The following is a 27,382-nucleotide window of genomic DNA, read 5'->3' as shown; positions in this document are numbered from 1 at the left end:
TGTGAAAGTGCTGCACTCAATATGCCAGCACATTTGGAAAACTCAGCAGTGGCCACAGGACTGGAAAAGGTCAGTTTTCATTCCAATCCCAAAGAAAGGCAATGCCAAAGAATGCTCAAACTACCGCACAATTGCACTCATCTCACACGCTAGTAAAGTAATGCTCAAAATTCTCCAAGCCAGGCTTCAGCAATACGTGAACTGTGAACTTCCAGATGTTCAAGCTGGTTTTAGAAAAGGCAGAGGAACCAGAGATCAAATTGCCAACATCCACTGGATCATCGAAAAAGCAAGAGAGTTCCAGAAAAACATCTATTTCTGCTTTGTTGACTATGCCAAAGCCTTTGACTGTATGGATCACAATAAACTGTGGAAAATTCTGAAAGAGATGGGAATACCAGACCACATGACCCGCCTCTTAAGAAACCTATATACAGGTCAGGAAGCAACAGTTAGAACTGGACATGGAACAACAGACTGGTTCCAAATAGGAAAAGGAGAACGTCAAGGCTGTATATTGTCACCCTGCTTATTTAACTTCTATGCAGAGTACGTCATGAGAAACGCTGGGCTGGAAGAAGCACAAGTTGGAATCAAGATTTCCGGGAGAAATATCAATAACCTCAGATATGCAGATGACACCACCCTTATGGCAGAAAGTGAAGAGGAACTAAAAAGCCTCTTGATGAAAGAGGAGAGTGAAAAAGTTGGCTTAAAGCTCAACATTCAGAAAACGAAGATCATGGCATCCAGTCCCATCACTTCATGGGAAATAGATAGGGAGACAGTGGAAACAGTGTCAGACTTTATTTTTGGGGGCTCCAAAATCACTGCAGATGGTGACTGCAGCCATGAAATTAAAAGACGCTTACTCCTTGGAAGGAAAGTTATGACCAACCTAGACAGCATATACAAAAGCAGAGACATTACTTTGCTGACAAAGGTTCGTCTAGTCAAGGCTATGGTGTTTCCTGTGGTCATGTATGGATGTGAGTGCTGGACTGTGAAGAAGGCTGAGCGCCGAAGAATTGATGCTTTTGAAATGTGTTGTTGGAGAAAACTCTTGAGAGTCCCTTGGACTGCAAGGAGATCCAACCAGTCCATTCTAAAGGAGATCAGCCCTGGGTGTTCATTGGAAGGACTGATGCTAAAGCTGAAACTCCAGTACTTTGGCCACCTCATGCGAAGAGCTGACTCATTGGAAAAGACTCTGATGCTGGGAGGGATTGGGGGCAGGAGGAGAAGGGGATGATGGAGGATGAGATGGCTGGATGGCATCACTGATTTGATGGACTTGATTTTGAGTGAACTCCGGGCATCAGTGACGGACAGGGAGGCCTGGCGTGCTGCGGTTCATGGGGTCGCAGAGTCAGATACGACTCAGCGACTGGACTGAGCTGAACTGGAGCCGCGATCAGCCACTTTTGTTGTTCAGGCACAAGTTCTGCGTCTCGCTGGGAGCCGTGCCCTGGTGTTTGCAGACCCCCAGCAGCCGGGCGCGCTTTTAAACCGGGGCTCTGGTTCTGGTGCTGCTGCAGGCTCTTCACTTGGACTCACGTTTAGCTTGGACGGGCTCCTCCACGTTTCCCAGCAAGGGCACTCAGACCCTGAGCCCGTGCGTCTACAACGCCTCTCTCTCATCCTCAGACCGTGCCTGGCTGAGGGCGGAGTTCTAGGCTCACAGCACAGTATGCAGGTTCTTTCTGGGCTCAGGCCACACCTGAGCCTGCTTTCTGGCCCACAGCCTGCTCGGCCATGTCGGCCACACGGCCCATTCTGGCCCAGATTTGAGTGAGGACTTGGACGTGACCTCACCCTCAGCCCACCGGGCAGGGGTCACCTCTGAGCTCCCAAGCCCAACGTGGATGCCCGGCTCTGTGACAAGCTCCTGGGCGGCCTGACTGCAGGACTCCCTGTGACCACAGGGACTGGCTGCCCCCGTGAGACGTGGCTACAGACGCAGCCGAGGACATGCAGTTTTAATTCCATTTTAACAAACTTAACCTTGAACCGATGCAGACACACGAGGCAGGAGGGGCCTACACTGGCCGCTCAGCTCGAGCCTCGGAAGCAGGAGGAGCCCCGGGGACCGCATGGTTTGGTTCTTAGGCTGCAGAATGGCAAGTCTGAGGCCCTGCGAGATGACAAGGTCCTTGTCACACCCAGGGTGACTGTGGGTGTGAGTTTATACAGAAAAGCACACTGATGGGCTAAGAAGGGGCAATGTAGGCGTGGCGACGAGGGCAGCTCTCTGGACACAGTCCTGTGGAGACCTGGTGGGCTCGGACCCGCCAGCGGTCCCACGCCACGTGTGGAGGCTGCTCCTCTGGCCTGAGGGCTGCGGGGACCGATGGGGGCCCCGGCCCTCCAAGGGCGCTGGGGCGCGGCACACGGGGCTGAGGCGCCCTCTGCCTGCAGTTTATTGCTAATACATACAGTTTACAAAGGTCATCTACTGGCCCGAGAGACTGCAGAGTTGTGGGCAGAAAGGCCCGAGGGCCCCTGGACACTCTCCCAGACTCACTGTTTCACCCTCCGGGGGGCTCTGAGCGCCCTCTGAGGGGAGGACACGGAGCGCAGGGGGGGCCACACCTGGTCGGCGGGGACGGCCCGGCACACGCAGCTTCACTCAGCGCCTTTTTATTGCCTCTGGGTTTGTGACTGCTGATACAGGGACGCTGCAGGAGCGACGGGTGGGCTAGAACCGTGGCCGGGAGGCTCTGCAGGAGCGGGCCTCAGAACCTGACGAAGGTGGCGTCGATCTGCCGCACGCTGGGCAGGGCCAGCATGATCTTCCGCCGGTACTGCGGGTCCCGCTGCAGGGGGTTCCGCTCCAGGTACACCGTCTCCAGGCTCCTGGCGCCCTTGAGCTCGTCCAGGTCACTCCAGCAGTCCAGGAGATTGTCGTTCATCTGGGGGGACAGGCGCGCGTCAAGAGATGCCTCAGGACCCCACAGCCCTTACCCCGCCCCATGCAGAAGACAGGCCGGCCGTCCCCCCGGGCGCATGCTGGCCGGGCTGCGTCCCGCGGGAGGAACCTGGCGGACGCCACTAAGTCCGGGTCCGTAGAGGGATGAAGGAGCCGCCACACAGTGCCCGCCCCACCCCGGGCAGATAGGGTTTCTCAGACTCGCCTGCTTAAGGAAGCCCGTGTTCACGGAACTCCCTGTGGGCCTCGTGTGCCAGCCGCCCTGGGACACCCAGGTTTCCAAACTCGGAGGCTGTGGAGGCCCCGAGGCCTGCTCCCAGGGGTGCCCGTCGCCTCCACCGCAAAGGGACAACGGCTGCTCCTGGAGGAGCCGTGACCAGTGCCCTGCCCCGCCCATCCACCAGTGCCCTCGAGGCACCGCCCATTAGTGCCCCGCCCTGCCCGTCCATCACCGGGCTCCGCCGCGTGCAGTCACGGCAGGAGAAGGCCGTGGCCCAGGGGCTGGGGCTACATGAGCACGGGGTGCACGCCTTCAACACGTGCCCCTTGGAAAGCACTGGCTGTCTGGCTCCTGCTGTGGTCCGGGGGCCCCTGGCGCCCAGTCTTACTGCCCCACACCTTCCAGACTGGACGGACGGCTCTGCTCTCCAGTTGGTCTTTAGTGTTTGTTTTGTGTTTTTAAGCAGCACTTTCTACCTTTCTTTTGGCAAAACACACAGTCTATTTATAAGCATTTTTTGTATTTTCTTCCTTAAAAAACATGGCTTCTGTGTTTCTGCTACAAAATACGGCGATAATGGGGGAGCGCTACGAGGTGTGTTCTTAAGGCAGGTCTGTATCACGTGAGTGTCAATAACGTTCACAGAAGTGAAAAGACACCTTCATGGAACACTCTGAGCCCTGTCCCCCGTTCAGAGCGGAGGCCGTGGCAGCGGGATCTACTCCGCACCCTTTCCCGTGTCGCTGGTGCCGGTGTCCGTGACTCGCCCGCGCCTCCTCTCCCCTCCAGTCGTTTGAGCCCGACGTGCACGCCACACGCTTCCCACGTGAGCCGTCACAGCTCTGCTGACTCCGCTGTCCCAGCAGTTACTATGTTCACAAGCCCCACGTCTCATCAGTTCGGGTGTTCCGTAGCACGGCCAGCCTCCAGCGCTTTTCTCCAGGATTTAGGAAAGTGGACCTAGGGGTTTTGCTCCAAGTGTGTTCCCTCGCCTTAGACAAGGGAACTCCCAGACGCGTCTTTGTACGTTTTCAAAATGAAACTCAAAACCATTCACCTGTATCGTCTCCACAAAAACTCTAGAATATCTGGAAGGGTCACGCGGGGTGGGGTGGGGTGGGGGGCGGGGCGGTGGTCTGTTTGTCTCTCTTCTGAGCTCTTCCCAGCCGAGGCGTGAAGGAGCAAGGTGTGGGGAGTGAGCTCCCGGTGCTCTCATCTTCTTAAAAAACCTCCCGGAAGCACCACTTTAGTTTCTTCCAATCTAGACTGTCTCCTGCCTCCTTCTCAGTTTTCCTGTCAAATGAAGTGACCTTTAAAGCAAGCTGGCTGCTGGTCGTGCAGCAGGGCCCGCAGCTGGATGCAGCAGGCTGCTCCCTGTGACCGCGAGCTTGTTCTCCAGCTGCTCCACACTTGACCGCTGCGTTACGTGGACACACAGCGGAGGTCCCCCCAACGTCCTGACCAGCACCCCTCGCAGGCAGAGCACACGGGGACGGCAGCCTGTGGCCGTCTCTCTCCCGGGTACGTGTGGTCGCGTGGGCACGCTGGTGACCCCGAGGACTCTGCCAACTCCTGGCAGGTGATCCTGGGCTCACATGTGAGCGTCCTGCCTCAACCCACACTGGAGTCCTGCTGCAGACACAGCCAGGATGGCGCTCCAGGCACACGGTCTCCAAACTCTATTCCAGTGGTTTCTGGTGGTTGACATTTACATACAAAATTCACATTCACTTCCCCTCCAATTCAGCAATGCTTGAAACAAAACCTAGGTGTGGGAGAATCCTCAAGCTATTTTTCTGACGCAACAAAATCACTTGTAGGCTGCTGGCATCAGACTAGGAGTCTGCTACTTCATAGAAAGCTGGGGGTCCGAATGCACGAGAGCCCCCCACACACAGCCAGTCTGCTCACGACCCCATCATGGGGGCATCCTGCCTCCTCGGGCCTCTGTCACTCAGGCCAGCACAGGTTCCCGGGAGGATCACCGGGGCACGAGGGCTCGCACCTGGCTGGGCTGGGGTGAGGGGTAGGCCCATGTTGTGTGCCGCGTGCCCCGGTGCTGAAGCAGCCCGGTCAGGACCCGGGCTCTGGGCTCCTGCTCTGGTAGTGTGGCTCCCTGCCTCTTCAGACCGAATCTCTCTGCTCTGATCCTCTGCCGACCCCCGGCCACGCCCTCCGGCAGGGCTGGGCTGCACACCAAACCGCAGCTCCCACGGCTGGCTTCGCGCCCCAGGCTTCAGCGGCCGGTCCTGGCATCGTGCCCTGAGGCACCCAAGACCCGCGCCGTCGCTAAGGGGCAGCGGCATGCTCACAGAGGCCACTGTGCATTAGGGAAGCCCGGGGCATTTCTGAGAGGAGGAGCAGAGAACACCCAGGACGCCAGAGGGCTGGCAGAACGGCCGGCCAAGCAAGGGGCAGGCCGTGGACACAGCACAGATCTCTGACGACGCCGCTTTGCACACGGCACTCCCTGCAGGAGTCACGCTTGGGGCACGCATGTGGAACCTTGACCCTGAGGATCTCAGCTGGGGGTCGACCTGCAACACCCGCTTCTTTTGCCTCGTTTCTCATCAGTGGGCTCCAGGAACCACCCCCATCGCCATGAGACCAACACGAGGCACGTTCCAAGGTGACCAACCACAGAGGCCCATCCATACCTCCTCCCGTGGTTCTGGGCCATCTGAGCTGGAAGCATGGCCCCAGGGCTGCGTCTGGAAGCCCTCCAGCCACACGGCGATCCTGGGACTAACCCACACGGATCAGGGCTTCCCAGGTTCTCACGTGCCTGGCCATTGACCGCTCTGCCTCTGGGCTGGGGCAGGGCCTGACTGCCGTGACTTTACCCAGCTCCCTGGTGATGCTGTTGCTGGAAGGCCACACGCAACGTGGGGACCGCGTCTGCGGCCCCCAGAGCCCTCGTCCCCGGCCCGGCCCCCAGAGCCGCAGCAGACACACTCCAGGCACCAGGACCCGCTCAGCTGAGCGCCAGCAAGCGCACATGCATTGCACTTACCCAGAATTCCTGCAGCTCTGTTAGGTGGCTGACATTCTCAATCTTTTTGATTCTATTTGATGCAATGTCCAACATCGTGAGTTTGTTCTAGAACAAGGAGATAAAATTTTCCTGCATTACCTCATTTCTGCTGTGACTCTGTGGCCATGCACACCGTGCTGGGCACTGGGCTTACAGCGCGAGGCGAGCTGCCCTCTGCCCTCACAGGAAAGGGGGTGTTGGCAGGTAGGGGCGGAGGGCATGGCCTTGTGCCCTCCTGCAGCCCCTGCCCAGTTTACACCGAATCCTCTCCGCTGCCTCACTGAGCTTGTCCCTGGGGTCTGAAACCAGTGCCATCGGACTCCACGACCCAGACTCCCACATCCTGGTCCAAATGACCCCAGTGAGATGCCCGGGCCTGGAGGGGCAGGTAACACCTGCCAAAGCAGAAGAGGCCTGGGCACTGGGAGGCTTCCCGGGCCCTTGGGGTGGGCCCTGCGGGGCAAGAGGTGTAGCAGCGTTTATCTAGTGCCTGTCCCAAGGAGACATTCAACCCCAAATGATCCTGAAACAGTCCCTCTTCACTTAGGGCAGAGGACCCGGGGCATGGCGAGGGCGGGGAAGGGCCAGGCCCCATGCCATCCCTTCGGGAAGGGACCCTGCTTCTGGAGCAGAGAAGAGCGCTCGAGCAGCCCATCAGGGCGCTGACAGGGGCAGGGGCTGCTTCTGCCAACTGCTGCTCAGATGGCCACTGACTGCAGCAGGCTGGCAGGCACCTGCCCGCAGGCTGCAGGGGCTTTGGGCAGACAGGGACTCGGGAGAACCGCGCAGGAGGTGGCGCGGGGACAGTGGGGTGGGGCCTGGCCAGGCCCGCTGTGCCTGCTTCAGGGGCTGGGTGGCGTGGGGAGCGTGTGCACGGGAACTGGCTGGGCTGCAGCCTCTACGGCATGTGGAGGCCGTGACCCCATGGCAGCCCCCGTGCAGAGACCAGGGCGGGGGCGCCCAGCGGCCAGAACGGCCCCAAACCTCCGCACAAGGACCCCAGCACGTGCTTGAGGCTACCTTGAGATTTTCTGGGGAGCTGGACAGTGTTTTGAAACCTCATTCAAAAGCAAACCAGTACTAATTACTTAAAAAAAGGTAAGGAGGGGGATGGGGGTAAGGTGGGGCAGGGAGAGCAAGCGCCCCAGAGAGTGCAGCGTCCGCAACCACAGTCTCCCGGGGCAGAGCTGCGACAAGGCCTGGCACCTGGAGAAGCCCCGAGCAGGGCGGCCCCAGGGCGCCAGGGGAGCAGTCGTTCTCCGTTTGGGAAAAAGATCACTGACGGCCTGGCCTCGCACCGCAAGAATAAACTCCAGGAAGGTTAAGAGATGCAGCTCAGAGGGAAATACAGGAGGACATTTGCTCTCTAGTTGAATAAAGCCTGTTCCATTTGATTAGGAGGACCTTACAAAAGCCACAATTCTTTTGTTCTGTTTTGCTGCAAAGGCCCACATGGGGTCCAGTACCGGGCTGGGCCGGGCCGTGCAGCACACCTCCGGGACACCTCCCAAGTTCCCACCCCGTCCTGCCGGCCTGGCGTCCTGCTGCTCCCGGGGGCCACGCTCTCTCCTGCGCAGACCCTCCAGCTGGCCGTGGGGACTGGCGTGGGGAGGGGTCCCTGCCCAGCCCCACCTCTCAGAGCCTGGCCTCAACCTCCCATTCTGCACCGCCCAGGCGTGCACCCAGGTTACACACCAGCTCTGCAAACAGTCCAAATGAAAGGCAGGGGAAGGTGACCACACCCAATGGAGGCAAATTCCACCACCTTTTCCAAAATTCTATAAATATTGGTGAAACAAAATCCAGAAAGTGGGTTTCCCCTAAAACCTCACTGATGTTGATGAGGCCCAAGGCCAAAGAAGCCCTTACAAAGACTGAAACAGTGCTTACCAGGTGACCGAATAGGTTACACCTGCTGGCAATTGAGACAGGAAAAAACATCCAGTGAAATTGAGTGAGTTCAAGCATTTTATTTGTCTTGAATACTGTGCTGGGGGAAAGCAGGCTGGCCTGTGGCAGCTGAGGAGAGCAGGGACTTCCTGCAGGCTCAGGGCCAGGGCTGTCCCCGCTGCCCAGTGCTTCTAAGGCTGTCCTGTGCTGGGTGGGCAGGGCTGGTGGGGAGGGAGGGGGAGAAGGGGGGAGGGGGAGGAAGGAGCGAGGAAGGTGCAGGATCTGGGCCCTCAGCTGCGGGTGGGGCCAGGAAGCCAGTGGCCAGGGGCAGGAAGAGAGGGCAGCGGCTGATAACTAAAAGTCGTCCACGGCACAGGGACACCCAGGAGCAGCTAGGGTTTCCGTTTTAAAGATTTTAATTATTGTTGGCCATGCCACGCTGCATGTAGGATCTTAGTTCCCTCACCAAGAACCGAACCCGTGTCCCCTGCATTGGAAGCTCGAAGGCTTAACCATTGGACCAACAGGGAATTCCCTAGGATTTACTTTTCAGAAATCTTCCCAAAGCCCACAGGGCCGTGCAGTGACCCACCCTGCGACACAGCTCAGCTCTTACATTGTTGTCCAGGCCCTCGATGACCTCGATGCCGTTGTGGCTGAGATAGAGCTCCCGGAGGTTCACCAGGCTCTGCAGGCCCTCGATCTTGGTCAGCCGGTTGCTCTGCAGGGAGAGTTGGAATGGCGTGAGACCGGGGTGCTTCTGGGAGCAGGGCGGCGGACACAGGGCTCCTGAGAACAGGGCGCCGCCCACAGTGCCTGCAGGGGCCTGGCCCAGAGGGAGGCAGACCAGGGCCCTGCGTCTGCTGTCCTGGGCCAAACTCGTGCACACGGCCAAAGGCTTTGATGCACAAAACTCACTTTTCAAAATCTACTTGAGAAAGGTCTACCTCAAATAATTAACTCAAAAATGTCAAAATCAGAATACTTAGAATCACTTGGTTCTCATTTCTTTTGGCATCCATTGTAACTCGAGTTAGAGCACAGCGCCCGCTTCTCACACGGATTTGCACGACACCTGCTTTCCGAGAGGCATGGGTGGTCCTGGGGGTCCTGTCCCCATGGCCTGCCACCGATGCCCCCAGGCCCACCACCACGCGCCTGCTCCTGACGAAAGGAGCCGGGCCGCAGCCATGCAGGCGCTGCCCACCCTACGCGGGCACTGCCCAACCACGCCCAGGTGGCACGCCCCTGGGCACGGACGGGACGGGGGTGTCACTCCCACCATGGAGCCCAGCATGGCGTGAGCTGTGGAGAGACGAGCTGCCCTGGCTAAAAACCGCCTGGACTTTCATTAGGAGAAGATACGTGGCGTGTTAAGGAAGGAAACCTCAGGTCCACGCGTGTCATGGGTGTTGCTGATCTGTGAAGTGTGATGTCTCCATTCCTCACTGACAGTGAAGCCAAGTGCTGCCCAGCGTGGAGACAGTGGAGGAGCAAAGCCCTGCCCCAGGGGCGCGCGGGGCGGGAGGCTGGGCGGTCCGTACCTGCATGCTAAGGACGGTCAGGTTGGTGAGTGCGTCAAGATTCTGAAGCTTAGTGATCTTGTTTTTCCCCAAAAACAAACTCTCCAGGTTGGTTAACGTGTCGATGTTTTCAATCGCCTGTGAAAATCAGGACAAGGCAGCAGTCACTGGGGAGGGGAAAGGGCCCGCCCCCTCGGGCGAGCAGACGCAGCTGTGTGCCATGTCAAGCAGGTATTACCCACTCTGGGATCCCCCTGGGCAACCTCAGAGTGCAACCTGAGAACAAGACGCCGGTGGTGTCCTGCGGGTGAGAGCTGCGGGAGCCCTGGGCCTGGGACGCCTCCAGGCTCCTGGGGGTGCTCTGCTCCTCCCCGCTCTGCCCCGTGCTCCCCAGTGCCCCGTGGGCAGCTGCGCTAGTGAGCGCCCCCTGGCAGGCCTCAGGTCCCCGCCTCCCGGGTACACCACTCTCCCACAGCAGGCTAGCTGAGCTTTTCCGGTAGGGGCTGCAGTGGGGCCTCTGAGTGCACAGCGAGCCTCTTGTTCAGTCCTCACAGGACGGGCCGGGGTTGGTCCGGGAGGACGAGGACTCGGGGGCAGAGCAGCCCCACCTGCCGTCGCCTGCGTCGGCTGTGATGTGGCCCCTCTCCCCCGACAGGGATGCTGTGGAACACGCTGATGCCTGGGCCACGCCGTTTCACATGCACTGCTTTCAGCCACATCACCACCAATGGGCACAAGAAGCCCTTTGCCGCAACTACTCTCCTTGGTTTGCGTCCTATCTAGCTCACAAGGGCCAACCTGAACTGACCAGGGCGCTAGAAGCTTCCAAAAGCTGGAGGGGCATTTCTGGCATGGAGGTGGAGGAAGGGCTCAGAAACCCCGCCCTCAGCCACTCAGCAGGGGCGTGTGGGCCAACCATGCACCAGGCTGTGCCCACCCCCCACCACGGCCCGGAGTGGGGGCCCGTCACCCTGCTGTGCATGGGCCCCTTCTGTGGCAAGAGGTGCGTCTAAAAACACACCCAGCGGTATGTTCAAAAGCAAAGCTCTGGGGGCTCCTGTCGGGCAGAGTGCAATGGGAGGGTCTGCTAAGAGTTACATCGTGCCTCGAATGAGGAGCAACAGAATGCTGTGTGCAGAAGAAAGGGCCACGCTTTCACTAACACCGACCCCTAGTGAGCACTCGGTCTCGTGAGAGACACAGCTGCAGGCCGCGCCCCGTGCCCACACCCACCCGTATCCGGTTGGACCCCAGCTCCAGCATCTGCAGTTGGTGCAAGCTGCTTATGTTCTCAATTTTGTTGATCTTGTTGTTGACCAAGAAGAGCTTCTTCAGTCGTGTCAACTTATCAATTCCTTCAATGTTTCTCAGTAGATTAAAAGAAATATCTAAAACCCTGGGAACAGGCAAAGCATTTATTAACAAGCACCGGCCACTCCGAGCTCAGGACGTAGCGGACTTAGAGGCAGCAGCCCGCCCGGGGAACGTGGTGGGGCGGGCAGCCCATAGGGCCCCCGAAGCCTGCTGCCCCGGCTCCCAGCACAGGGCTGAGGACAGAAACCGTCTTCTCCCCGAGGAGCTCAGCCTGACATCTCCAGTCAAAGGCTTCACGTGTGGGCTGGGACTGTGGGCAAGCCGGTGCCCCTGGGGAGCCAGGCACAGGCCTGACCCTGGGCGGGGGCTCCCCGGGCCCAGGTTTGGGGTGGGGGACTGATTTCGGGGCAGCTGCCAGGCCCCCTGCAGCCTCACAACTCACTCCAGCTCTGTCAGCGCGTCCAGGTTCTCAATCCTCCGGATCTGGTTGTCGTAAAGGTCCAGCTCTCGGAGGCTCTGCAGCCCCTCTAGGTTCTCAATGCACTTGATCAAATTCTGCCGGAGGCAGAGCGTCTGGGGGACAGAAAAAGGGCAGCTGGCACAGGCGACGGGGAGGCCTGCAGGAGGGCCCACTGTCCCCGGACTCGGCCTCCGCACACGGGGTTTTCCTCCTGTTTTCTAGAAAGGTGCTGACCTGGAGAGCACGGGCAGACACCCGCGGGGATGGAGGGAGGCCCTGATGAGTGTTCTTACTCGGTGAGGGAGGCCCTGGGCAAGGGGAGGGGTGCTGTTTTCCAGCAGAGGGAACTCTCGGCGGCTCAGTTTTGAAAACCAGACTGATCTGTAGTGAGTTAAGCACGTGCAGTCTGGGCTGCACGTGGCTGCAGGCAGGCTCTGATGGAGGCACCGCCGATCTGAGCCGCCGCGTGAACCTGGGGAGAGCCAGACAGCCGAGCGTCCGACCTATCACCCTGCAGGGCTCAGGGTCAAAGGCGCCCGAGGGACGCTCCCGGTGCAGTGCGGCACCTTCCTGAGCACGGTCACCACGCAGAACTGATCTGTTCCGGTTTATCCACATCCCGTGGGGGTATGCACTCTGCAGGGTCACACAGGCCCCTCCCGTGCAAGGACGAGCTCCTCTCACCTTCACTTTCTTCAGCACCTCAAATCCTTCAATTTTTCCAATGCGATAGTGATTCAAATCAACATCCTGAAACAGAAACAAAGCCTAGCTCAGCTGCAGACATGCACCTGGAGACGCGCTTCCCGGGCTTGGAGCCACGAGGAGGCCGGGAGGCGGCGGGGCTCAGGGAACAGTGCCGCCCGGAGTCGTGGGGACAGCTGACGCGGGCACAGCCGTGCTGGGACAGGCAGCGGCCTGATGTGAGACTGACCCTCCGAACTAGCGGTGCGAGAAGCCTGCTCTCAGCCGCGCGCCCCCGTCACCCTGGGGGCTGCCCCGCCCTCGCCTGCGGCTCCTCTGGCCCCAGGACGGTGCAATCATCTGACGCGTGTAGCAGCAGTCAGGGCGCTGCCTCTGCCACACAATTCTCGGTGTGTAAAGCACAATGAGATCAAGCACTCGTGTTAAAAACAGTGAGAACACAAGGACTCTGAGCAACCAAGGGAGGCCCCGACCACCGGACCTTCCAGGGAAACCACCTACTAATCTGGCACCTTCGTAAAAGACACCCTGACGGCAGGGCGCTCCACCACCAGGCCCCTGGGGTGGCCGAGCAGGCAGCGTTACCTCTGCGTCTCTGTCCAGGCTAATGGTCTCCATATCCACAGGCAGCTCTTGTCCTTCTGGAAAAGGAAGAAGAAAAAGCCCATTCAGAGCTCTGGTCTCTAGGAGCACGTGCCTGGCCATTGGGGGCCAGCTGGGGCAGGCTGCCTGAAGCGTGGGGCCAGCTCAACAGAGGAGGACCCTGCAGGCGACACCCGAGGGCAGCGATGACGCGGTGGAGCCGACACCTGACAATCGGCACCTCTTAAGGTTCTGTCTGCTGGCAAAGCTACTGGCAAAGGCCTCCAAGATCCCACCCACGTCCTACAACTTCCCAAGAAAGGAAATGTAGTCTGAAGCTGTTGGCAGAAGGGCGGGGGGGTGACCGAGCCTCAGGTGATCCCAGCCAGCAGCACGGAAGCTGCCCACCGCCACCTTCCAGCGCAGCCTGCAGCGGTACCTCGGGGCAGCCTGCCCCCAGTCTTTCCCTTCTGGTCTGTGGCAATGAATCAGGTCACTTGAATGTGGGTCATGCCAGGCACATCGATGTTCTAGGACGTGCCTTTCATTGCTTTGGAAAATGGCCCTGCATCTACAGACACGTCTCTGCACAGAGCAAAACAAAATGAAGCTCAGTTCAACTGGCAGGATCAAAGAGCCTTGCCAAGTAAGTGAAACACAGTGCTTGCTGAGGAGCCGGGGAGGCTGGGAGCCAGTCCGCCCTGGAGAGAGGTGTCCAGGGCCCCGGAGGGGCCAAGGAGGGCAGGTCTGGACCAAGCGCAGCACATCTGACTAGAAGGGTGAGCCGCTCTCCCGGCCTGCCAGGTGCATCAGGACCTGCAAGAGGTCACGCACAGAACCGGAGAGTATTTCCATGCAGTCTGCTTTTGCTAGAACGTGCTGCTGAAGAAACTGGGTCACCTGTGTGCAGAGCACCTGGTCCTTGGTGGGCGTGCCTGCTGTCTGGCCTGTGCCCCGGGGACAACGGTTACCGCCACTGCTCAGCGGCCTCCTGCCTCTGTGTCTTCCCTACAGCAACACTGCCCACATCCTGGCCTCATACCCCCAGCGCCTCCCCAGGACAGGCAGCTCACACGCTGGACTGGAGACCCCGGAGAGGCACGCCCAACTAGGGAGCAGCCTGAGAGACTTCCTGGCCCTACACTGGCTAAATTCATTGTACCGGCTTTTCCGTAACTGTCAACAATGGCTAGTTAAAAACCAAAACAAAACACGTCATTTTCTCTAGGTCAGCCATAGCTTTATGGAATGTCAACAAATCCAAGAATTAAATAAAAGGAGTTGCGCAAAACCAAGAGATTGCCCAAAATGATCCCTCTTCAAAAGACAGCACAGCCAACAACATGAACTCAGAGTTGCAAAAAAAGACACGGCACAACGAAGGCAGGGTGGCCACGTGGGGTCCAAACCAGGATCCGTGGTCACAAGGCTAAGGGCTCTGTCTGTGATGCACGCAGCGCAGGGTGGTGTTCAACACGCCCGCTTAACCTTTGAGACAGAAGCTACCAGCCACCTTCCTGAACCTCTCACATATGTTTCGAGTGTTAAAACATTAACTTACAGAAAATAAGGGAAAGGTAGCAGCTGAAAGGTGTAAATTTGTTTACTGGAACCTAAAGACCTAAACAAGCAGGCCCCGGGCCTCTGAGGACTTAGGCAGGCGCGCCTCCCTGAGGACTGCTAGCCAGGTTCCTGGAGGCAGGAGCCCGGGTGGGGCCGCTTCCGTGCCGGGAGCGCCCGCGCCAGCGCTGTGCGCACGCCAGGGGCAGGGCGTGCCGTCAGGCGGCGCTCGCCCCGGCCTTCCTGTGGCTCAGCCCCAGGGAGAGCTGTCAGCCTCCCTCCCACGTGCTTCTCCACCCACATGGCTTCCAGAATGCTGCCTCTGAAGTCCCTAAATAACGTGAGTGGTACTTCTCTGGTAGTCGCCTTTTGCCTTGAAATTAGGTTGCCATAGTTACCAAGCATGTGTGCTGGCACAGAGCACGATGTTACTTTAAAGATTAGTTTTGCTTTTATTACCGTAAGGGGAATGCACGAGTATTGATGCCTTAAAACCCACACAATGGAGACAAACCGAGAAAATGCAGAATGCACAAGACCCTCTCAGCCTGCTGCTTAGAGATCCCTCGCCCCAATCACTGGATGTGTTTTCTCTCTCAAGTAGGCAAAACTATATGCTATTATCAATATTTAAAAAACAAAGATAGGATTTTAACATGCACATTGTTTATAAAAAAATCTGCTTTTTCCACCTAATATATTTTGGACATCCTTCTGTGTGTATGGTTTCCCTCACTTCTCTCAGTGGAAACTGATTTTCTAAGCAAACAAAGAACAAAGGTTTCGATCATGGTTCACGGGTGAAAAACCACCATTACAGGTGGAGAACACTTTTTTCAACTCTAAATTCATTTTGCTGTTTTTAATCACTAAGAAGACAATTTAGAAGCTGATCCTCAGGCTGACAAGCATGGTGGAGCGGGACTCAGAAACGACCTCTCTAAGATAAAGTTAGTCCATGTGACTGAGGCAGGAGAGGAAGGCATGCAATGCTTATTTCACTTCAGTCTTGCTTTCTGAACATGGGGGTGATAAACGATTTCGTGGTTCTGTTCCAGAGGACACACTTGTCCAGTATCACCAGTGGCTGTATTTGCCTTACGTGAAATTAGGAAACCATCCATCTTGCCTGCAAGTGCCCTAAGTGTGGAGCTGACTCAGCGAGCGCCTCAGAGGGCGCCCTGCTTCAAGCTCTCGCCCACTAGGCCCTGTGGGCCTCCAGAGTGGGCAGGGTCCGTGCCGGGTGGCATCCCTCCCCCGTCCCCAGGCTGAGCACAGGCAGCAGAGCTCGCGTCCTGCCGCTGAGTGGGTCTCAGGCCCTCCCCAAGGCCAGTACCTTCTGGGTCCTCGTCCCCCCGCTCCTCTCCATCCTTCAGGCTGTGCGCGCTGAGGTCCGCCACCATCCCACTGTTCTGCTTCTTCCCTTCTTCGTCGCCTGACTCTTCTGATTCAACCCGCCTGTCAACTGAACCCACACACACCCATAAGAACGCATATTCACGTTAGGGGACTCTGTGAGGAACATATAACAGACTGGCATCCAGCTGGAAGTCAGAAAGACTTCATTCAAGAACTTTTGTTGAATTCAGGTCAACAAACATTTGAGTACTTTCCACGTGTGTCCTGGGCACCATGTGAGGCACCACCCAGAGGAGGGGAGGACTGGGCTTCGGGAAGAGGGTAGACCAGGGAGGCCACGGGTTGCAAAGGTGAGGAGCACACTATTCCTGCTCTCAAGGAACTCGTGAAGAACGCCAGGTGTCTGGAAGGCCTGGGTGGCTTGTGGCTGAACGTGCTAATGGTAACACGCAGAGAAGCACCTCCTGTCTGCGCCCTCTTGGCCTGGATCTCCACACAGAGGGGACCGTGTGACCCTCCCGCCACATACCTTCATCCAGGCTCCACTATCCATTTGGCCAAGAAAACCAGCCCAGTTCACAGGCCCACGTTCTGAAAGAAATCAAGACTAACTCAAATCAGACTGTGGGCAGCGGGGCGCTCTAGAAAAGGAGAAGACAGCCAGCAGTGCTCCACGCCCCACACGAGTCATGGTCTTAACACCACGGCACGGTCAACCCAGCGCAGTCCTGTACTCAGTGAGTGCCGAGTCGCCTCAGTCGTCGGACTGCAGCCACCAGGCTCCTCTGTCCGTGGGATTCTCCAGGCAAGAATATTGGAGTCGGTTGCCATGCCCTCCTCCAAGGGAATCTTCACAACCCAGGGATCAAACCCACGTCTCTTACGTCTCCTACATTGGCAGGCAGGGTTCTTTACGACTAGCATCACCTGGGGAGCCCAGTTAAATGTAGCTGACTGGTAAAAAATCTTTTGGCAAGACTGTCAGATAATTTTCCTTTTTCTCAATTTTTTTGCAACCTCTGTGGAAGCCTGTCTGGAAGAGCCAGAGCACTCGCAGGCTGCGTGCGTCATCAGTCATAGGGCAAGGATTCTCTCTTCTCTGACCACGGCTCATCTACAGAGGGATGTGTTCCATGGGGAGGGACGCTGCTTCAACTCCGAGTCTTCCACTGCGATTAGCAAAGCAGCACCCAGCTAAGGATGTTGGCCAAGTCCTGATGAATTCATCTCTAACACCACCACACCCATTCCTTCTTCCTGCAACTTTCTGGCAACTGTCTTAGATCAGCTAACTCACTACCTGTGGTCTGTGCTCCTGCCTGGCCTCCTAACTGGTCTCTCAGTGGCTTGTCTGCCTGTTTAAATCTATTCTCCAGAGACTCTGATCTGATCCCAGAATCCAAATCTGATCTTTGACTCCCCAAATGCCTAGAATGCCCGTGACTCTTCCTGAGTGTGCACCTTACCCCGACAGACACAGCTTTGACCTGTTACTTCCTTTTCGAAGCCTCAGTCTCCTCACGGTACCCACACATCAGCGTCGCTGTCAGGCACAAAAGCATGTGCATGACATGCATAAAGACGTGTAATAAACTAGCCATCACTAGGCACAGCCTCTCTGTGGTCCAGGCTAAGGGACAGCAAGTCTACTGGGCAATGGTCTGGTGCAGCTGAGCCCAGGGTGGCAGCGGCTTAACTCATGAAGGGCAGCCAAAGTGAAATATGGGATAGCAGATCAGCATAGCAGGTGACTGTGGGGCACTGGGGACAGTGGCCTGGCTCAAGGTATTGGCAGGGGGAGCGGGAGAGGTAGCAAATACTGGGAGATACTAGGGAAGCGGGGGCAGCAGAGCTTGCTGATTTGTCGAATGGGTGGCAGCCAGAGAGAAGGAATTGCCTAGGTTTCCTCCCATTTGCCATTTACCAAGACAAGGAGATGGCTGAAGAGGAAGTGGGAGAGGTGAGAGAGCGGGAAGAAGGCGGATAAGAAGAGGTGCTTCCCTGCTCAAAGACCCAAAGGTCTCCAGATCCAAGACCTTCCCCAGCTCCTCCCCTCCACCCAGGCCCTCCACCACGTGCCCTGCCTGCCTCACCCGCCACACTCTCCTCCGGTACCCCTGTCACTCCTGGTCACTCCGACAGGTCACACTCCCTCACAGCCCTATGCCTGTGCCTGCTTTCCTTCAGCGGAGGCGGCCTTTGCTCGTTCCCGCCCCCCACCTCCACCAACCCCGGTCTCCAGCCTGGCTGACTGGCACATCCTTTGAGGTGCAGCAGGGAGCTGGCCCCGGCTGCTGCACCATCACTCCCAAACACGGGGCCGCCTCTTCCACCCCTTCCCTAGCACTTGACACTGGAGACCCCGGCTTCTTTTCGGGAGCCCTCAGGAAACCAACAGAGCCAAAAGTACAATGAGAGCTCAAAGACACGACTGGCTCTCCCCTGGGGCTAGGTGTGCATGTCATTATATACACACATAACACGCATGCAGATTTGTTTTCAACAAAGCCAAAGAGTTGAAATTAGTCTTCTGGATCTATTATAGCTTTGAAAACTGGAACCTGTCGATTCTATCACTCAACTCTCGGCTGGGGTCAGCCGTTCCCCTCAACCGGTTCGCTTCCCAGAGAACCCTTCTCCACCCCTGCCGCGTCCACCAATGAGCTGCCTCGGGCGGGTCCCAGCGAGCCCGCGCCTCGTATCCCGGTCAGCTGCCTGGGGACCTGTCTCGCGGGTCAAGCTCAGGGATTCGGTGCGAGGCTCCCAGCAGCTGGGGCGGGCACAGGGGGCTGCGGGACCGCCGCGCCCTCAGTCCTCACCCACAAGCCCGGCCCTCCCGCCGCTCGCCCCGGCCCTGCGGCCCCCGTCGCCCCGGCCGCCCGCGCCCTCCCGGCCACTGCCGCCTCAGCACCGGGGTCCGCGTCCGGCTGTCTGGGGCCACCCCCGCCCTGCCGGCTGGCAGATGTCACGGGGCGCGCGGGGCTGGGCCCGGGCCGCCCCGTTTCTCCCGGGCATGACTGGCACGGCCGCCGACCCCGCCCCCGCCCGCCGGGCCCTTCGGTCGCCGCCCTGTGGAGCCGCTCACCCTCCATCATTTCCTGCGACTGTTGCTGGCCCGCGCCGCGCTCCGCCGCCATGTTGGCTGCTCTTTCCCTTTCCGGAATCTGTCGCCTCAGGCCCCTCAGCCAATCAGGGCTCCCAGCTCAGAGGTTTCCCAGCCAATGGGGCCCTGCGCTCCTGCGCGGCTCGAGGGCCTCATGGGAGTTGTAGTTCACCCGCGAGGCCGCGCGTGCCTCCGCCTCCGCGGCTCCAGTCTCCCCGCCCGCCAGGCAGGTAATGGGCGCCCTGGAGGCTCTGGAGGCGGGAAGCGGGATGAGGGTAGGGATGCTCGGGGCCGCAAGCACGGAGCCGAACCTGCGGGCGAGCGGAGAGGAGCCTGGGGTCGCTCTGCGCTCGTGGACTGGTGGCGGGACACGGCGGGGCGGCTCCCCAGTCCCTCTGAGCCTCGGCGGCGGCGTCTGCAGAATTGGGCAGACATTGTCCCGGCGTCGCGGTGTGGACTGAGCCCGTACAAAGGGGCCGCTTCCAGTTAACGCTCAGCGCGGGCCGCCCGCTCTCTTTTCCGGGGCCTGTCCGCTAACGGGTCCGGAAGAGCTGGTCGGACCTGGATGCCAATCTAGCTACTGCGGGCGCCGCAGTCCGAAACGGGCTCCGGCATCGGGGGCCGTGAGGGAGCCGCCCTCTGCTCCGCGCCTTCAGGTCGAGGCCTCCGAGAGGCGAGGTCCGCGGTCCTCAGCCTTCTCGATCCTGAGACCAGAGAAAACGGCGTCCGGTGACCGCGCTGGTGGAGGCGCCGTTTCTTTTGGCTCTTCCGAGGCGCCGTAGACGGACTCCGGCGCGTCCCTAGCAACCGTTAGCGCGGGCGTCTCCTCGCGGGTTCCCTGGGTCCCCGCCCACAGGCGCCGGCGGTTGGCCTCTGGGACCTGTCGATCGGCGCCGTCGCTCTGCCATTGGCTGGTGGCGCTAGAGGCGCGCATTGGCGCCCTCCCGGCGCGTTGAGAGCTCGGCCGGTGACTGGGCGATCTCAGGTGAGCCACCCGCGTGGGAGCACCGCCCCGCGCCCCACGATGTCCCACTGCCTTCCCCGCGCCGCCCGGTCGGTGGCGGCCCGCTTGCCGCCCTGTGGCTGTTCGCGCCTGGCCGGTCCCGCCCCTCAGTGCCGCTCAGGGTCTCGGCCTGGGCCTGGTCCCACCCGGCGCTCGGTCCTTGCCCGCAGAGGGACTGTGCTCGCCTGTCCCACCCCTGGAAGGGGCCAGGAGGAGGCTCGCGGAGCTTGACACCCAGGAGCCCCTCAGTGGACGTGTGTGCGGAGAGCCGTGAGCTGTAGCACCTCATCCATGCTGCCCGACGTCCCCACTGCACACCTGGGCTTTCTCTTTAACCTCCTCGCAAGCGTTTCTTTCCCTAGACAAGGACTGTGGCCTTGCGGTGCGGTCTTATGCTTTCTGTCCCGTTACCTTCTACACTTGGCAAAGTAAACCTATGTCGATTCTGTGTCTCACTTTCTCTTGCGGGTTCCCCTCTGTGTCTTCCTGCTGTTGCTTTCAGGTCAGTTCAGTCACTCAGTCGTGTCCGACTCTTCGCGCCCCCATGAATCGCAGCACGCCAGGCCTCCCTGTCCCTCACAAACTCCCGGAGTTCACTCAGACTCACGTCCATCGAGTCAGTGATGCCATCCAGCCATCTCATCCTCTGTCGTCCCCTTCTCCTCCTGCCCCCAATCCCTCCCAGCATCAGAGTCTTTTCCAATGAGTCAACTCTTCACATGAGGTGACCAGAGTACTGGAGCTTCAGCTTTAGCATCATTCCTTCCAAAGAAATCCCAGGGCTGATCGCCTTCAGAATGGACTGGTTGGATCTCCTTGCAGTCCAGGGGACTCTCAAGAGTCTTCTCCAACACCACAGTTCAAAAGCATCAATTCTTTGGTGCTCAGCTTTCTTCACAGTCCAACTCCCACATCCATACCTGACCACAGGAAAAACCATAGCCTTGACTAGACGGACCTTTGTTGGCAAAGTAATGTCTCTGCTTCTGAATATGCTATCCAGGTTGGTCATAACTTTCCTTCCAAGGAATAAGCGTCTTTTAATTTCATGGCTGCAGTCACCATCTGCAGTGATTTTGGAGCCCAAAGAATAAAGTCTGACACTGTTTCCACTGTTTCCCCATCTATTTCCCATGAGGTGATGGGACCGGATGCCATGACCTTCGTTTTCTGAATGTTGAGCTTTAAGCCAACTTTTTCACTCTCCACTTTCACTTTCATCAAAAGGCTTCTTAGTTCCTCTTCACTTTCTGCCATAAGGGTGGTGTCATCTGCATATCTGAGGTTATTGATATTTCTCCTGCAATCTTGATTCCAGCTTGTGTTTCTTCCAGTCCAGCGTTTCTCATGATGTACTCTGCATATAAATTAAATAAGCAGGGTGACAATATACAGCCTTGATGTTCTCCTTTTCCTATTTGGAACCAGTCTGTTGTTCCATGTCCAGTTCTAAATGTTGCTTCCTGACCTGCATACAGATTTCTTAAGAGGCAGGTCAGGTGGTCTGGTATTCCCATCTCTTGAAGAATTTTCCACAGTTTATTGCTTTAAGACATGATTTCTTGCATGAATGACTGTGACTCTCCCCTTCCCCCTGTTGGTCAGGTTACTTCAAAGCAGGCTTTGAAAGTCAGTCTTTGGGATAAGAGCCATACTGCCTGCGGCAACAGGAGGCCCTGGGAGTTAGCCCAGTTTCTCCAGACCCGTCTTGATGGGTGGACCCCTCCCCAGGGGCCCTGTGGGACTCATTGCAGCTCTGCCTGAAAGGCTTCCTCACTCTGCTTTGCTGGCTAAACTCTGCTGGTGCCTCCTCCTGGACGCCTGTGCTGGCTTCTCAGATCTGAGAGGCGCCCTTGGCTCACACACTCCATCACAGCAGCATCGCCCTGGATACACTGGAGGGGGCCTGGACGCAAGAAACAGTCTCAGGATATACCCCACACCTGACGTCGAGAGGAAGGCAGGTGTTAGGGTAAGGTCTCCTGTGGCTCAAAATGACATCTTGTCATTTTCAGCTCTGCCCGCCAGCCTGTTAGCCTCATGCTCTACTGCTCTGCTTGTACAGCAGTGGTGGGAGCAATTGGAACCAACTGTCTCCTAGCGTTTGTTCTCCTGGGAGAAAGCCAGTTGCTTCCAGACGTTCACCTGTAAGAGCAAGGAGTACTTTTCCAGAAGCTCCCTGCAAACCTCTCCTTCTGTTTGATTGGGGGTGGGGAGCGTCACTCACACCTTCTGGAATCAAGACCAGCACCAGGAGCAGGGTTACTCTGAGGCACCATCAGATGCTGTCTGCGTCCAGCTTCCCGTGGCTTCTGCTCAGAGGGGATGCAAAATAGAACAATCATACACCGCCTCCCACCCCCCCCTCACCCCCCCACCCCCCCTCACCCCCCCCCACCCCCCACCCCCCCACCCCCCCACCCCCCCCACCCCCCCCACCCCCCGCCCTTAAAAACCACCCCACCTATTCCAAAAACCTTGGCCTGGATTTGCAGGCATTTCTGATTAGAGTTTGAGTCAAACTTGAACAGGTGAGAAAGGAAGTGATCTAAGGACATGTGAAGCTGGGCTCTGTGCCCTCAGGGGCCACCCTGGGGCTGTGGCCCCGATGTACTTGTGAGGCTGAGCTGGCTCCACAGACTGCTCAGGACAGAAGGTGTGAACGGAGAAGGGGTGATTTTTTCTGAGGCCACTTCTTGGTTTATCAACTTTTGACACTTTTTACTTTCTCAGTTCAGTTCAGTTCAGTCACTCAGTCGCGTCCGACTCTTTGCGACCCCATGAATCGCAGCACGCCAGGCCTCCCTGTCCATCACCAACTCCCGAAGCTTACTCAAACCCACGTCCATTGACTCGGTGATGCCATCCAACATCTCATCCTCTGTCGTCCCCTTGTCCTCCTGCCCCCAATCCCTCCCAGCATCAGGGTCTTTTCAGTGAGTCAGCTCTTCCATCAGGAAGTAAAACACAAAACATCCTATGCCCTCTCCCCTCCCTTCATTTCCATCTCTCCTCTCCCCGGTTTTCCTCATTTTTACAAAGTAAGCTTTTATAACATTTACAACGTACGCTGAAGAGTTTTATTTACTTATTTATTTATTTACTGTCTTTTACAAAGTAAAGCTCTATAACATTTACAGTGTCTGAAGTCATAATCAAGTCTGCTGGGCTTTGTCTATATTCCGGTTGTAGAAGCGGAAAACTAAAACATGACCATGTCATTGCCAGTTATTGTAGGAATAATTACAACACTGAGATGCCGAAAGAAGGACCTCTCAACCTGTGACATTTAAATGTTGCCCCTTGCAGGACAGCAACACCTTCTAACAGTTTATTACTTCGCTTCTTTCTTGCTTCCTGTTCATTATTTGGTTCATGGTCAGCTGTTACTGGTTAGGATCCCATGAGCTATATAAACATGCACACGTAAAATATCTCAGTTTTTCAGTGTACCCTAGTTGATTGATTCGCAATATCAGTCACAAATCAAAACAGTACAGTGGACACGTTTAAGCCCACCACCCAAATTAGGATGTGGAAGACCCTGTGCCCTCGTTCCCCCTCTCCTTGCAGCTCAGAGGACCCTCAGAAGACACCTCGGCCTGATGTTCGGGTTTGTCATGTAAGTGTGTATCTCTAAACTGCGTGGATGAGGGGATGTTACACAGACGGAATCCTACTGACGATAGTCTTCTGTAACTTGGTTTTTTTCACATATGTTACTAAGATTTGGAGAAGGCAATGGCACCCCACTCCAGTACTCTTGCCTGGCAAATCCCATGGACAGAGGAGCCTAGTGGGCTGCAGTCCGTGGGGTCGCTAAGAGTCAGACACAACTGAAGTGACTTCACTTTCACTTTTCACTTTCATGCATTGGAGAAGGAAATGGCAAACCACTCCAGTGTTCTTGCCTGGAGAATCCCAGGGATGGCGGAGCCTGGTGGGCTGCCGTCTTTGGGGTCGCACAGAGTTGGACACGACTGAAGTGACTTAGCAGCAGCAACTAAGATTTATCCGTGTGTGTATAGAATTTATTTTCACTCTATAATTCATAGCACAAATGTACCAGGATTTTAAGTCTGTTTTCTAATTGAGGAATGCTTAGGTTTTTATTTTGTTCTTTGGCCATTACGAACCATACTGCCCTGAACATTCTTGAGTGTGACTTGCTACCCGTGTGCAGATTTCTATAGGATGTAAATCTTAACGGTGGAAAGTACTGTCAGAAAAGGTGAACATTGGATTTTTTTCTAAAGAGATTATATTAATTTGTTAGTGTTCCCATTGATTCACATCTTTATTAACATTTGGTATTAGAGTTTTTAGAACTCTTAATTTTTGCTGACTTCAGTTCAGTAGCTCAGTTGTGTCTGACTCTTTGCGACCCCATGGACTGCAGCACACCAGGCCTCCCTGTCCATCACCAACTCCTGGAGCTTACTCAAACTCATGTCCATCGAGTCAGTGATGCCATCCAACCATCTCATCCTCTGTCGTCCCCTTCTCCTGCCTTCAATCTTTCCCAGCATCAGGGTCTTTTCCAGTGAGTCAGTTCTTTGCATCAGGTGGCCAAAGTATTGGAGTTTCAGCTTCAGCATCAGTGCTTCCAATGAATTCAGGTCTGATTTCCTTTAGGATGGACTGGTTGGATCTCCTTGCAGTCCAGGGGACTCTCAAGAGTCTTCTCCAACTCTACAGTCCAAAAGCATCACTTCTTCAGCACTCAGCTTTCTTTACAGTCCAACTCTGACATCCATATGTGACCACTGGGAAAACCATAGCCTTGACTAGACGGGCCTTTGTTGGCAAAGTAGTGTCACTGCTTTTCACTATGCTATCTAGGTTGGTCATAGCTTTCCTTCCAAGGAGTAAGCGTCTTTTAATTTCATGGCTACAGTCACCATCTGCAGTGATTTTGGAGCCCAAAAAATAGTCTGTCACTGTTTCCATTGTCTCACTATCTGTTTGCCATGAAGTGATGGGACCAGATGCCATGATCTTAGTTTTCTGAATGTTGAGTTTTAAGCCAACTCTTTCACTCTCCTCTTTCACTTTCATCAAGAGGCTCTTTAGTTCTTCTTTGCTTTCTGCCATAAGGGTGGTGTCATCTGCATATCTGAGGTTATTGATACTTCTCCCGGCAATCTTGATTCCAGCTTGTGCTTCATCCAGTCCAGCATTTCTCATGATGTACTCTGCATATAAGTTAAATAATCAGGGTGACAATATACAGCCTTGATGTACTCCTTCCCCAATTTTGAAACAGTCTGTTGTTCCATGTCGAGTTCTAACTGTTGCTTCCTGACCTGCATACAGATTTCTCAGAAGGCAGGTCAGGTGGTCTGGTATTCCCATCCCTTGAAGAATTTTCCACAGTTTGTTATGATCTACACAGTCAAAGGCTTTGTCAGAGTCAATAAAGCAGATGTTTTTCTGGAACTCTCTCACTTTTTTGATGATCCAGTGGATGTTGGCAATTTGATCTCTGGTTCCTCTGCCTCTTCTAAATTTGGCTTGAACCTTTAGAAGTTCACGGTTCACATACTGCTGAAGCCTGGCTTGGAGGATTTTGAGCATTCCTCTACTAGCGTGTGAGATGAGTGCAATTGTGCGGTAGTTTGAGCATTCTTTGGCATTGTCTTTCTTTGGGATTGGAATGAAAGCTGACCTTTTCCAGTCCTGTGGCCACTGCTGAGTTTTCTATATTTGCTGATTTAGTAGGTGTAAAGTAGTCACGGTTATGCAAATGTCATGATTAAGCTTATTGTCATAGGTTTACAGGATATTCTCCTGTGAAATTTTTTTTCCTGTCTTTTGCCTATTTTTTTTTCTTATTCCTCTTTTACAGGTGAAGTATAGTTGACTTGCAACATTGGTTTCGGGTGTACAGCGTATGGGTTTGACGTTTATGTACATTAGGGAGCCATCTCCGCAGTGAGTCTGGTCGCCACCTGTCACCTCTCAACACCGTTGCTGTGTTGCCGTGTGCTTCCGGGACCTAGAGGTCTGCCCCTTTGTGCCGTTGCTTTCTCCAGTGAATCCTCTGCTCTGCCTCTCTGCTCTTGCTGCGACCTCTCTAACTTGAATGTTGCCGTGCTTGATGTTGTCCCGGCTGTCCCTGAGGCTGTTCTCATTTTCCTCGATTCTGGTTTATTCTTCCTGTCCAGCTTGGGCGGTTCTGCTACTCAGCCTTCCAGGTCTTTGGTCTGTTCCTCTATCATCTGATCTGCTTGATTCCTCCCAGTGCATTTCTTCGTCTGTTGTACTCTCCAGATCTGATTGGTTCTTTTACATATTTTTCACTCTTAGTAGATGTTCTCACTGTGTCCATCCCTTTGCCCTCCTGAATCCTGTGAGCATCTTTATGGTCATGATCTTGAACCCTTGGGCTTCCCTGGTGGCTTAGATGGTAAAGAATCTGCCTGTAATGCAGGAGAGCCAGGTTCAATATTCGGATCAGGAAGATCCCCTGGAGAAGGGAATGGCAACCCGCTCCAGTATTCTTACCTGGAGAATTCCATGCACAGAGGAGTCTGGGGCTACATTCCCTGGGGTCACAAAGAGTTGGACACGACTGAGTGACTAACACTTTGGACTCTTTTATCAGGTGGATTGTGTGTGTGTTTGGTTACTCGTGCCTAACTCTTTGCGACCCCATGGACTGTACTCCACTAGTCTCCTCTGTCCATGGGATTCTCCAGGCAGGAATAGTGGAGCAGGTTGCCATTTCCTCCTCCAGGGGATCCTCCTGATCCAGGGATTGAACCCAGGTGTCCTGTGTTTGCAGGTGGATTCTTTACCACTGAGCCACCTGGGTGGATTATTCATCTTTGTTTTGTTAAGTTCTTTCTCTGAGGTTTTCCATTGTTCTTTCATTTGGAACATATTCTTCCATCGCTTCATCTTGCTAACCTTTATTTCTTCATACTAGGTAGGTTGGTTATGTCTCCCAGCCTCGGAGAAGTGGCCTTGTGTGAACAGTGTCCTGTGGGGTCCTGTGGGGCCCGACAGCACGCCCTGCCCTGGCAGCAGGACCTGAGGCTTCAGGGCTCCTTCCTGTGTGGGTGGCATGCAGCTTTCTGTCGCGCTGGGGCCGGCTGCTGTGGGTCTGCTGGTGTGTAGGACTGGACCCAGCCCAGCTGCCTGGGAGGCCTTGCCTCGTGGCGTTGTTGTGGGCACACTGGTGGGCTGGGCAGAACCCCTGGTGCTACTAGGGTAGAGGGGGGGGGTTCCAGGATTATGCCCATGAGCCCTGGTGTCAGCCCTGGGATCGAGATCACAGACATGATTGCAGCCAGCATCCCAGTCCCCAGGGGAAGCCCCACTGCCGCCTGCTTCTCTGGGAGCCTCTCTGGGACCCACGCATGGTCCGGCCCAGGCCCCTCTGGGACCATGTCCTCTGTGCTGGAGTTCAGAGTGTGTGAGAGTCTGTGCACAGCCTCTGAGAGCACAGTCTCTGTTTCCTGTAACCCTGGCTGCCAGCTCTTGGTTCTGCACACCCAGACAGTAATGCAGAAGTGGGGTGCAGGCTTCAGGGGCACGGTGCCCTGGCCCTGGAGGCCCCTGGCTGGGCCCCCCGCCCGTGGGTCTGTACTGCAGCTTCCTTCCTGGCTCCTTCCTGCTCCGCTCGGGTTCCCCCTCTTCCCTTCTCTCTTTCCCACCCCTTCCTCTTTGTTCCGACAGTCCTCGCATCATAGGTT

General features: G+C 56.2%; 1 protein-coding gene across 3 annotated transcripts; it reads right to left on the bottom strand.

Moving 5' to 3' along the window:
* Positions 1-1,962: 1,962 nt before the first annotated feature.
* Positions 1,963-18,794, bottom strand: PPP1R7 (protein phosphatase 1 regulatory subunit 7). 3 transcript variants are annotated; one of them, XM_055586636.1, is made up of 10 exons: positions 18,662-18,794; positions 15,554-15,682; positions 12,661-12,716; positions 12,055-12,120; positions 11,353-11,483; positions 10,830-10,992; positions 9,618-9,734; positions 8,690-8,794; positions 6,163-6,249; positions 1,963-2,912 (listed from the first exon to the last, which is right to left on the bottom strand). In XM_055586636.1, the coding sequence occupies exons 1-10, from the start codon at positions 18,711-18,713 to the stop codon at positions 2,736-2,738; spliced, it is 1,083 nt and encodes a 360-aa protein (XP_055442611.1). In that variant the 5' UTR covers positions 18,714-18,794; the 3' UTR covers positions 1,963-2,735. The 3 variants fall into 3 exon arrangements, with proteins under 3 accessions (XP_055442611.1, XP_055442612.1, XP_055442613.1); XM_055586637.1 differs by lacking the exon at positions 18,662-18,794 and adding an exon at positions 16,106-16,167; XM_055586638.1 differs by lacking the exon at positions 15,554-15,682 and having other exon boundaries at positions 18,662-18,748.
* Positions 18,795-27,382: the final 8,588 nt, after the last annotated feature.

The sequence above is a fragment of the Bubalus kerabau genome, chromosome 6, assembly GCF_029407905.1.
Source record: "Bubalus kerabau isolate K-KA32 ecotype Philippines breed swamp buffalo chromosome 6, PCC_UOA_SB_1v2, whole genome shotgun sequence".
NCBI lineage: Eukaryota > Metazoa > Chordata > Mammalia > Artiodactyla > Bovidae > Bubalus > Bubalus kerabau.
Note: the sequence above shows the minus strand (reverse complement) of the source record. Positions and strands in the feature narration are given on the sequence as shown.

What these genes read in the sequence shown, in the direction of transcription:
- PPP1R7 (XM_055586636.1), bottom strand. Translation starts at nt 18,713, where the DNA reads ATGGCGGCGGAGCGCGGCGCGGGCCAGCAACAGTCGCAGGAAATGATG. An exon ending in GGGGGACGAGGACCCAGAAG is followed by an intron (nt 12,717 to 15,553) that starts GTACTGGCCTTG and finishes TTCCTTTTCCAG; the next exon opens with AAGGACAAGAGCTGCCTGTG. An exon ending in TGACCGTCCTTAGCATGCAG is followed by an intron (nt 8,795 to 9,617) that starts GTACGGACCGCC and finishes CTCTCCCTGCAG; the next exon opens with AGCAACCGGCTGACCAAGAT.